This window comes from Epinephelus fuscoguttatus, linkage group LG8 (assembly GCF_011397635.1).
Source record: "Epinephelus fuscoguttatus linkage group LG8, E.fuscoguttatus.final_Chr_v1".
Taxonomy (NCBI): domain Eukaryota; kingdom Metazoa; phylum Chordata; class Actinopteri; order Perciformes; family Serranidae; genus Epinephelus; species Epinephelus fuscoguttatus.
Window position 1 is genome coordinate 44,763,117 of NC_064759.1, and position 12,723 is coordinate 44,775,839.

Sequence of the window (12,723 nt, forward strand, 5' to 3'; positions counted from 1 at the left end):
CATTCTGCTGTCATGTTGTGCTTTTTAAATGTTTTACTTACACTCACTACGTGACTCATGTCTGTCCCAGTCCCTCCAGTACGTCCTCCCATGCTGAGGCCGGCCTTCGTCCCCCATATTCTGCAGAGACCTGGTAAGGTTACCACTAAAACAGTATTCCATTTTAAATAGTTTCAGCAGAATTTTATTAGTGATTTGAAGTCATTGATAATCAATAAATGTAGCCCACATGGAATGATATTTTCATGGACCCTGACTTTGGGTTTGTGATGTGACTGAATTTAAATTATTAAATGACTTTTGCTTTCAACTCCCATCGCTGCTTGATGGTTAGCTATTATTCACAAAATGGGGTTCATATATGTACACTGAAGTAAAACAGTAATGCAGTACTTTATTTTTTGCTTCCATTCTTTACGAGTTTAGATGAAGATTTTATATGCAGACAAAAGACTTGTTACTCTTAAAATTTGTTCGCAAATGTGTGAAAATCCATGTAAGTGAGCACATCTCCTTTTCCAAGATAATCTGTCCAACTGACGTGTGCCTTGTCAAGATGCCGATTAAACAGCATCATAACATAACATCATAACATGCCTTGGGACGGACACAATAAAAGGACACTCTAAAATGTGCAGTTTGATCACACAACACAATGGAGTGTACCATTGGCATGCTGACTTCACCAGAACTGTTAGCCCTGAGCTGAATGTTCATTTTACTACCATAAGATGTCTCCAATGTTGTTTTTTGTAAATTTGTCAGTTCATCCAGTCGGCCTCACAACCACAGACCACGTGTAGCCACACTACCTCAGGACCTCCACATCCAGCATCTTAAACTGTAAGATCATCTGAGAGCAGCCACCCAAAACAAATGGTTTGCACAATAAAAGAATTTCTGCACAACCTGTCACAATATCAAGGAACCTCAACTGTGTGCTCGTCGTCTTCACCAGGGTCGTGACCTGGTAGCAGTTTGTCATCATAACCAACTTATATGGGCAACTGCTCACCATCGATGGCATTTAGCACTTTGGAGAAGTTTTCTCCTCACAGTTGAATCTTGGTTCACTCTATATCAGGCAAATGACAGACAACATGTATAGTGTCATGTGGGTGAGTGGTTTGCTAATGCCAGCATTGTGAACAGAGGGCCCCATGGTGGTAGTAGGGTTATGGTATGGGCTGGTATAAGCTACAGAGTACAGATGCATTTTATTGATGGCAGTTTAAATGTACAAAGATACTGTGACAAAATCCTGACAGCTACTGTCATGCCATTTGCTGCTATGACCTCATGTTGCTGAATGATAAAGCACAGCCCCATGTTGCAAGGATCTGTACACAGCTCCTGGAAGCTGAAAACATCCCAGTTCTTGCATGGCCTGTGGACTCACCAGACATGTCACCCACTGAGTATGCTTGGGATGCTCTGGATTGGCATATACAGCAATTCCTGCTGATATTTAGCAACTTCACACAGCCACTAAAGAGAAGTTGGCAACATTCCACAGGCCACAATCAACAACCTGATCACCTCTGTGTGTCAGGTAGATGGATTATCTTGGAAAAGGAGAGGAGCTCACTAACATGGATTTTAACAAATTTGTAGCCAAGAACTGAGAGAAGTAAGTCTTTTGTGTTCACACAAAAAGTCTTAGATCTTTAACTTAAATCCGTAAAAACTGGGAGAAGAAATACGTGTTATTAGTCAGTTGTTTGAGTGTATGTTAATGTCCTACCACTGTGTTGATAGTTGGTCAGAGGCTGCCAATGATGCGTGGTCCTCCAATAGCACCTCCTCTGCCACGGCCTCCTCCACCACCTCCCATGATGCTCCCACCGTCCCTGCAGGGCCAGACACCTCAGGGTCCTTCTCCGCCCATCCAGCACATGGCTGCAGCACCACAGGTCAGAGCTGAAAGAAGCAAACAGTGTTGGCACAACATCCACCAGGAGTGGTGAGCTGCCGTACCTGGGTGATTTTTCACCATGCTAACCTGTGTGCGCGCTATACCTTTATGTCTTATTATGTCTATTGTCAATCGTTACTGTTCCTACAAACACAAGTGATAGTAGGGTAAACTTAATTTCTGTCGTGTCAACACCACCATCACTAATTATATCCCACATTAGGTGTCTTGTAAGCTACCTTGTATCGTAATTTCTTGTGTCTCTTTGTGTCTGTTGGTGCATCTCAGGTCAGTGATATGGTCCCAATGGTGTCAGCCCCGCCCACAAGACAGGGAGCCCCGCCTCCCATCAAACCGACGCCATCAATCATTCAGGCAGCACCAACTGTGTACTCGGCTCCTCCTGCCCCTGTTGGACATAAAAGAATTGATGTCAGAGCTCAAAGACAAGCCAGAATGGTATTTTGACTGAACTCTCACAAAATAATGTGTAGGTGCTCTGCTATGAGTATGAGGACAGCTTATTGTGTTCTTGTCTGTTTCTTCATGCGATTTCACAATCCGCTTGTGTTGCCTCGATGTGTGTGTTTGACTACTAGTGACAGCAATACTCCATGCACAGAGGGGGGTCCTTTTGTAGTTTTGTGTAGGAAAAACTACACTTTTATGCTAACGCTGGTATGTATTATTAAAGTGGGGATGGGGCAGGTGTGTCTTACTGAAAGTGAAACAGTTTATGAAGGCCTGCTGCTGTTGTTGCTCACTCATGGGCCAGTCTGAGTGTGTCTGATCTTGATCTTTCAGGAGGAACTAGCAGCACGGGTTGCAGAGCAGCAGGCAGCAGTGATGGCAGCAGGTCTATTGAACAAGAAGGAGAGTGAAGACAGCATCACCGTTATTGGACCCAGCATGCCTGAGCCCGAGTCCACCCACGCTGAGGTACATTTAATAGCAGCTGTCTGCCTCCTATTGTCAAATCTGAATCTCAGGTGATTTCCTTTATACTGTGGTAAGGACTTAAAGGGCCAGTGTGTAATATTTGGCATGGTTTATTGTCAATCTGAATCTGAATATTCTACCCATTAATATGTTTATACAAGTGTATAATCGCTATAAAATAAAATTCATTTGGTTTTTGTATATATATATATATATATATATATATATATAGCTTTAGAGAGGTCGCCATCTTGCGCCGCCATGTATGTACGGCAGACCGAGCGGACAATCCAGCCAGCCAGAGAATGTGTTTCGCGTGTATAAATAAACCAACGAAGACAGCGGAAGGAAGGAAGAAGGAGGAGGAAACAGCAGAGAGTGTTAGTAGTTTGTCGATAGACAGTAGTGAAAGATTTTTTTAGTTTGCGAATGGACCACACTTACCACGCAACAGGAGAGAATGAACCCGAACCGTCATCTGCGAGGAAAAGAAGATGCAACTTCAGTCCTTGTGATGCACTCTCTGCGGCGCTTTACATCCTGATGACATATCTCCCCAGCGATGGTAGCAGTAGCACCGAATCCCATTCTGTGCATTCAGCCTCTCTTCTTGCCCGCTCACCATCAAACGCATGGAGTTCCTCATCTGTATGCTCTGGCTCAAACAGGTATGGCTCTGGGTCTGTGTCCGCTACAAGAAACTCTTGAAAATTGCGTTCAAAGTCATCCATTGCAGCTACTATAGTCCGGAGATATTGCTAGGCTAAATAAACAGCTGAGCTCTGTCTATCGGCTACGCTGTCAGACAGTGTGCAGGCTGGAGATTGGCGGAGCAGAGAGGGGAGGGGGTCCCCACTCAGTATGGTAAACGAGTATGCGTGTATGAAGTGTGTCTGTTACGCTAGAAGAGTCAGAGTTTGGGACGGAGTCTTTTACCCCCTGGAGTGTTACCATAGTTTTTGGAGTGCTCAAATAAACTGGCCTTTTTCCCGAACGCTCCTCTGGTCTCCTGCTCGTGAGGGATTCATTACAATATCGTAACATGGTTTAGATTTCTAAATAAATATTCACCTCGTCCCCAGATAGACCTACTCCTGAAAAACTTGTGCGCAAGGCTTTTTGTCCCTACGAGGCCACCGTCATTTACCCGACGGGAGGGGTGAGTGAGTGAGCCCTGCAATCTAGAATTTGACCACTGATGTCACTGTTTTCAACCCCTTTTACACACTGGCCCTTTAACAAAGGCCGCAAAGTGCTTTATATAGCCCAAAGTATGTGGACATTACAGCCACCTGTGAAGTTGAAGGACCCTGCTAATTAAACCATTGGCAGCTGAAAACATTTTTCATTATTTTATTGTACTTATGAATAAGCTAGAAATCTGAATTCAGTTCTATAAAAATCCTTTTATTTAAAGAGGTAACAGATAGGATTCAGGTTTTTTTTAGCTTGGCGCCTCCTAACGCCAGCGGTGTTGCTCGCACTGTTGCAATGACCAAATTGACAATGGGGATCAGAGATAATCAATAAAATGTAGGCTGTAAAGCCACCAGTATACCTCTATGTATATGTAGAATGAGAAGGTGTATGGACACCCTACTAAGTAAATGAGTTAAGAGACGAAGCAACAATTATCAGATTTATCTGAAGAAAAAACAAATAGTAATGCAGATAATTATACCAGAATGCACAGTACCAGTACAAACAACGCACAGTAAATTATACCAATATGTACAGTATCAGTACAAACAACAGTAGACACATAAGGGATAATGTATAGTGAGCCGGTGACTGTTAAAAAGTAACTCCCGACAGGGGAACCCCGTCGCGCAGCGGAGTTATTTTTCAACAGTCACCGGCTCTCTATACATTATCCCGCTAAGTACATGGCTTACTACTAAAACATTCAAATGTTACAACTGGCATCAATATTATTAAATTGCTGGCAGAGTGTACTGACAGAGGAGAGACGTTCACGAGACAAACGGGAGTGGTCGGAGATGCTGGGTGTCCAGTAGCTGCGAAGGCTGCCCTCACATTTATGGCCAGTGACCGGCATAACGTAGCTGGGCGATGTCCGTTGATCGCTGCCTCTGTGAGAAGAGAACAGAAGGAAGGGAGGGGGGTATCACTGTCGAGGGCTGCTGTAAATGGTAACTGTACCTGCATTTGTATAGTGCCTTTCTAGTCATCTAGTGCCCACTCAAAGCGCTTTTTACACTACGAGTCACGTTCACCCATTCACACACACATTCATACACTGGTGGCCGAGGCTACCATACAAGGTGCTGCTACTCAGTTTTAACACACTCACACACCAATGGAACAGCCATCGGGAGCAATTTGGGGCTCAGTACCTTGCTCAAGGATACTTCGACATGCAGCCTGGAGGAGCCCGGGATCGAATCGCTGATCTTTCGATTGGTGGACGACCCGCTCTACCTCTGAGCCACAGAGCCCCTGTAGAATGGCAACGAGGATGTCAGCCGACTAACACTCGCTACCCGGTCCCTGGTTGCGGCAATTTGCAATGCTGGCCAACTAGCAGCCAGTACGGTACAGTCCTCTCTCATCTAGCTAACATTTAGCCATGTTACTTACTGATCCATTAGAAAGAAAGCTAGCTGGACATCGGTTTTGAAGCCTCTTTGGTCACAGAGCTCCCTCCATCTCTTGAACGCCTGAGTGAAGTTTACTCTTGTTTTTCCTCTTCTTTTATCACTCTCCTTTTTGCTCTTCTTTGCCTCCTCAGACAGAGGAGCTCGTTTTCTTTCATTAGGCCGTTTTTCATGTGTTTCCAAACTTTGTCCGTCTGCCATTGTGCTCGTGACTCAACTATCTCATGCCCAACTCCTCATAAGGACCAGGGGCCTCATTTATAAAGTTTGCTTACGCACAAAACGGGGCTTGAAAGTGGCGTACGTCACTTACCACGCAAAGGTTGTGATTTATAAAAATAAACTTGGCGGGAGAATGTGCGCACCTGTAAGGAAACTCTGAGTCATGTGTGCGCACATTTTGGAAGACACTGGGAAGCGGCGACGCAGACAGTGGAGAAGCGGAGTCAGATTTTTATTGATGTCTCACACAAATTTAATGTCACACTATATCCACCTTAGATCCACATTATCACTGAAATTAAATCCAGCAGCCTTATTTTGCGCTTGGAGTGAGTGATAATTGTTTCATAAAAACGCTGTAAAATCCAACTCAAATCCTGAATTGAAATTCTTTCTATTGTATTTAATCCGCACTGCCTCTAATGACTCACTGTCGGCACCTCTTGAAGCTCATCGAGAGAATGCCAAGAGTGTGCAAAGCAGTAATCAGAGCAAAGGGTGACTATTTTGAAGAAACTAGAATATAAAACATGTTTTCAGTTATTTCACCTTTTTTTGTTAAGTACATAACTCCACATGTGTTCATTCATAGTTTTGATGCCTTCAGTGAGAATCTACAATGTAAATAGTCATGAAAATAAAGAAAACGCATTGAATCAGAAGGTGTGTCCAAACTTTTGGCCTGTACTGTATATATATATATATATATATATATATATATATATATATATGTGTGTGTGTGTGTGTGTGTGTGTGTGTGTGTGTGTGTGTACCTCCAATAGATAAGTACTCCATTATTGGACTCAGGCAATTGGGCCATCATACTGTACTAACTATAAGAGGCGCCAATATCTAACTAAATAAACCATCCTGTCAGGAGGTATGTAACACCAATGAAAAAACAACAATATTAGTAAGGCCAAGGAGTTATGAGTTGTTAAGACATTGTACATTCAGAGAAAAGGACGAATATCAAAATCTTCATTAAGGTCTTTAGGGGCTAATGTGCCCAATGTGTGTATCCAAAATAGTTCATGTTTTGACAATAAGGAATTGATGTCACCCCCTCTCCATGGACATTTCAATGATTCAATACCGATATATCTCAGGGTAGAAATGCTATGTTTAGCCCCAGAGAAATGTACAGCCACCGCGCTGGAAGTTACCTTGTTCCTGATGGTACTGCAGTGTTCAGCTATTCTGGTTTTAAAAGCTTGGGTAGTCTTGCCAACATATGCCAGACCACAATGGACATTTTAACAAATATATCACATTAGCTGCACTACCCTGTGCAACCCACATTATTTTCATAATGATATTTAGGAAAAGATGCTATTTGTTGCCTCTTTAAGGTATTTCCTTATTTTACATGGAATTTATTGAACTGAAATCCCTGTTGGTATAATGTGTGGGTTCATTGTCACAAGCTTTACTGTCGTAGATAGATGAATGGACAAAAGATAGAAATGTTTCTGCAGAATCAATAGGAAATCTGTTAACCAAACACATAGCCACCAATAGTAATCGGTTGTTGAGTCAGCAAATTTCAACCATACACACCAGTTAGAGTGAGACTCTAAAATGTGCAATTTGATCACACAACACAATGACAGATGTCCCAAGTTTTGAGGGAGTGTGCTATTGGAATGCTGACTGCAGGAATGTCCACCAGAACTGTTGGCCCTGAACTGAATATTCATTTCACTACCATAAGATGTCTCTAATTTTGTTTCAGTCAACCCTAAAAACGGTAGAAACCTCAGGAAGAGCAACTGAGGAGGGATCTCTCTTCCAGGACGGACAGACGTGTAATAGATGTCGTACAGAACAGATCGACATAATAAATTAACAGTAATCCGTATGACACAATGATACAGAAAGAGAGACAGACAGACAGAGAGAGATGCAGGACAGACGATAATGACAGTAGCCTACAACAACATTAATGAACATAATGATATTATAATAATAATATAATTCTGGTTATTGTGGTACAATATGTTGAAAATATACAATATGTTGAAAGTATAGTATAACAAAGCTTTCATACAGCTTTGCACACACATTACTGTTGGATGGATTACTTGCAAATGCAGGGTCGCACAGAAATGCCACGCACATCATATGAAACACATCATTGTGCTGTCATCCCATCATGCTGTAAATACAGATCAAATTTCTACAGAATTAAAACCTGACGAATTTCTTTGCAAGCCATTATACAGATCTTGTTATCAGTCACTTCATATAGTGAGGAATAATATTATTACAATATTTGTATTACCTTAGATGTAAATATTGCATGTTTCTTTCAAATAAAACACATTTTTGACTTGTGAGTGAGTCAATGGAATTTCTTGCAATAATGAAAAAATACTGGCACTCGTGTCCGCCTGGCACAAACCACATGTTTTGGACAACTGTGAAGTGACAGAATGTCCCAGTATCATGGTTCTTATATTGGCAGATTCCAGAGAGTCTCCCCTCTTCATAAATGGCAGAATATGTCTACTTCCAACTTGCTGTGGTGAGATACATGTAAAAATGTAAGAATTTAGTAACACAGATTTTTTTTTCATTGATATAAAAATTAATACAAAATACAGGCACATAGAAAGACATGTAATGATGGCAAATCTGGATAGCCCAGATTGCCTTGAAAAAAAACCCCAAGCTATAGCATGTGTATGTAGCCTTTATAATGACTGTGATATACCCCAAAAAGGCCTAGGGCCCAAAGGGTTCATTTGACAGTACATCCAAAGGGACACACAACCGCAAAAAAGTTGGGGCACTGTGTAAAACGTTATTAAAAACAGGTGTGCCTGAACTGGTCACAATAAAAGACCAGTCAAAAAGAGGTTCCTGAACGACTTTGCAAAAACATTATCTTTTGTTCAGTGTACATTCATCTAAAAAAATACTTATCAAGGATACATTGATAAACATTGATAAAGATTTTACACTGTGTGTCTGTGTGTGTCTGTGTGTCTGTGTGTGTGTGTGTGTGTGTGTGTGTGTGTGTGTGTGCGCGCGTTCGTTCGTTCGTTCGTTCCAGCCTGTGGAAAGTGCTTCAGAGGACAAAAAGAAAGCAAAGGTGGAGAAAGTGAAGAAGTGTATCCGAACTGCAGCAGGGACTAGTTGGGAGGACGCCAGCCTGTTGGAGTGGGATCCAGGTACAAACTGCTGCAGGGACTGTAGGACTCTGGAAAAGTCTTTAGTTAAAACAGTCTTAGAAGCCATATAAAAAGATTATGTAACATGAACTATGATATGCTTCTTGAATATGAATCAATAATAATTGTATTAGAGGGAGAGAGACTCCTGAAGATTATTCTACTTTTTGTTTTAAGATAAGATAAGATAAACTTATAATTTTTGTGTCAGAATTTGAAGAAGAAACACTTTCAGAGGAATTACCTCCCTAAGAAAGGGTTTATAAAAACAAGTAACAACTAAATATCAGATAAATTAATGTTAAGCTAACAGCTAGCAATTCTCAAGATTCTATACCCTAGCAATATGGAGGGATTTTTGTGTCTTTTTGTTGCAATCATATAAAACTGTTTTGAGAGCATATTTCTTGAACTGCAATCAAAAATCAAGTTTGTAAGTAAAAACGTGTTATCATTTTGCTTATAAATCAGTCCTCTTTGTTTGCAAGTTAAAAAGTTTTGCTTGCAGATCAGTCTTCTTTGCTTGCCAGTTCAACTGCACTTAATTTGCGGGGCCTACGCTGATGGATGAGAGAATAATAATAATAATAATGATAATAATCATAATGTAACCCTATCTTTCAGGCAGCAAGCCCCAGCGAGGTCCCTGCGTTGTGTTAGGTGAAGTATACTGGCGCGGCAGGGGAGACAGGGAAACAGGACTCAAACTGGTGGTTGAGGCGGAGCAAACTTCCCTCATTTATTGGCCTTACAAGACACAAAACAAACTGTCCTCAGTTTCCAAGGCACATATTAACACTTGAATTAAACTAAATATCAAATACAGAATAAAATAAACTTCAGCTACCTCTGTTACAGTTACTGATAAGCCAGCTACAACACAACTAGCTCCACACAGTTAGTGCATCAGTATAAACACATTTCAACATAAAAATTACAGGAATTGTCCCATCTTTAACATAACCACTCTTGGGACTGGCGTGTTTAATAAAATTATAACAGACAGTTATGTTAATGACTTAAATAAAGTGGTTTCATTAGTACAGTGTTTGGAAACCCTCCTTACCTTACAAGACACAAAACAAACTGTGAACTACGGTGGCTGAGGGTCAGAAAGACTCAAAACTACAGTGGACCATAAAGGACAGAAACATAAATACCACCCTCTGCTGGTGAACATAAACTCACTCCCTTACAATAATAATAATAGATCGGTTTTATATAGCGCTTTTCTAAATACTCAAAGATTTGGTGCGTTTGACATAGCTCCAGAGTGGGTTACACCCACGATTCCTTCTCTCCCACTGGAAATGCTCGACAGTTGGCATTACTGCTACATAGAGGCTGACATTTTTTGAGGAGTCTCACAGGTCACATGATTCCCGTGGGATTCCCACATGGGAATCAGTTTCACTATTTGTCACGTGACTGGGACGGGATGGGAAAAATGGTCAACACCATCTCTCCACCAAAGAGACTGGACGACAAGAGTGTTCACTGCCGTGTATTGTCTGGCAGCCAGGTGAGTTGGTTCATTAGAGTATTGAACGGAGGGAAAGCTCTTGTCATCGAGTGTCTTTGTCTCTGTGGGGGAGGTGGGGCTATGGGCTACACATACACAGACTCAGGACCAATTCAAATCCAGCCCCTAAAGTCCCAAGCCCTGAACCCTCACTGACTTAACTGACGTCAGCTGTAAGAGATTGAGTGTGAGAGTCTGAAAGGGCTCCGGATGCTACAAATAGGAAAGGGACAGCACTTATTCCCCACTCTACAAAATGTTGTTGACACTGGTGGCTCTGGGCGTGATCATTTATCGGTTATTGTCAGCATATATTCCACACACAAAGAATATATATCTATATATATATCTATAGATATAGATATATTGGCTATTCTTTGTGTGTGGAATATAACCACTGGTATTCCTCTGACTTCATGTGTGTTTATGTACCATCTTAAATCCTTGTTAATGTAATGTTTCATTGTTTATCTGTTTTATTCGCTCTCCTTCCATAACGTTATCGTTTGCATATCTGCCGACCATGTTTTTGTTTTTTTATAACACTTCCGGTGTTCCGAGGGCAACCCCTGTATTTGACGTCACAGCACTATGAACTGTGGGTAATTTCCTTCCCGTAAGTCCTTGGGCCGTAACGATACATGTATTAGTGTTCAACCGTTCGGTACGTGACTTAAGGTTTGGCACAACCCTGTACTGAATTTATGGGCGCAGGATATTATTTTATTTTGTTTTATTTTAATTCCGTTTTTGCAAGCCAAACCATTTAAAATATCTAGTTCCCCGACTGACATAATTGAGTGACGGACCGAGTCCCGTAAATCTCCGCTTTCACTTTGTGCAGCGCATTCTCGCATTTTGACAACATGGCAAGTGAGCCTGACGAACCTGAAGACCCACCCGCAAACAGTCCTCCGTTTGGGAACACTTTGGTTTCAGGGTAAAATACGAAGATGGAAATAAACAAGTGGACAAGACAAAAGCAAGTGTGTCGACACTGCAGAACAGCGGTCGGATATGTACTTGGAAACACATCTAACATGCTAACGCATCTAAAGCGACACCACCCGAGTTTGAATGTTAACCGGCACGACTAGAAAAAGCAATCTGGTGCAAACTACGATATCGTCGTCGTTTGAAAAGAAAGAGCGTTTCCCTGACCATCGCTCTAAAGAAATAATCAACGCCATTGGAGTTGAGTAAAATTGTTTAAGCTGCACTTTACATATAAGCATGTTTTGTTTACTGCACTTTAACAGAGTGGGCAGGCTAAGTAAGTTCCTAGTAAAACTGAATCTGAGCAGGCTTTAAAGCTGACCACCTGCACTATACTTTTTATTTTAATTGAGTAAAACTGTTAGCAGAAATATATATTTGTATTTTTCATTCAAAAAATGTGTTAAAAAAACAGCAGGATTTTATTTTTAATTTTAATATTTCTATTTTCATTCAAACAATGTGAAAAAGCAGGATTTTACATATATTTGTTTCATTCAAAAATTGTGTAAAAAGAGTTAACTGCTGTGGTGGTATGTTTTAATAAGGTTACCAATAAGTAAAAGATAATTAATAGTTGTCTATTTTTTTCATTACTGTACCGAAAAAAAACGAGCCGTGACTTGTGTACCGAGGTACGCACCGAACCGAGATTTTTGTGTACTGTTACACCCCTAGTAAGTCCGCATCGATGCGGACCTACGGTAAGGGGGCATAAAGGGCTCACTCACTGACTCACTGACTTGACGATTTGACAGTGGGACAGCCCTCACACACTCTCGCACTTAACATGAACACGCCTCTATGTCAGTGAGTCTGTAAGGGATCGGATTGGAATTGGGCCTCAGTGTGATCTTCATGAGGGGGAGACGAGGCGGAGAAAAAAAATAACAGTTGAGTGTAAGAGGAAGACAGGGAACTTGTTCCTAAATCAAATGCCACGGCCCCTGTGTGGGAGTATTTTGGATTTAAACCAAATGATATAGGGGAGCCCAGTAATTTGGACGAGCCAGTATGCCGGGTTTGTTCTAAAACCATCTCAACAAAATGAGCGAATACGACCAACTTAACTGCACACCTGAGAGTGAGAGACTGAGAGTCTATTTTTTTGTATTTATTTATTTATTTATTTCGATATTTTACGTGTTATTTCGGATATTTAAATGTTCTTTTTTGCATTCCTAAATATTCTTGTTAAATAAATGTTTATTTCGCTTTAAAAGGGTGTACTTGCATCAATATGCCTTTATTATCATTATATAAGTTTAAAAAATGGTCTAAACAGCAAAATTACAACAATAATAAAAATGGTCTTAAAAGCACAATATTACGCAA

The 12,723-nt window shown here is 41.1% G+C and overlaps 1 protein-coding gene across 3 annotated transcripts in view; it reads left to right on the forward strand.

The window, feature by feature from the left end:
• The window catches only part of rbm42 (RNA binding motif protein 42), a 68,682-nt gene that overhangs the window by 31,889 nt on the left and 24,070 nt on the right, over window positions 1–12,723 (forward strand). For all 3 annotated transcript variants that reach the window (XM_049583188.1, XM_049583190.1, XM_049583189.1), the window contains exons 5-9: window positions 71–133; window positions 1,759–1,913; window positions 2,204–2,374; window positions 2,720–2,854; window positions 8,753–8,870. In XM_049583188.1, the coding sequence (XP_049439145.1) occupies window positions 71–133; window positions 1,759–1,913; window positions 2,204–2,374; window positions 2,720–2,854; window positions 8,753–8,870 (642 nt within the window). The remainder of the gene's footprint in view (window positions 1–70; window positions 134–1,758; window positions 1,914–2,203; window positions 2,375–2,719; window positions 2,855–8,752; window positions 8,871–12,723) is intronic.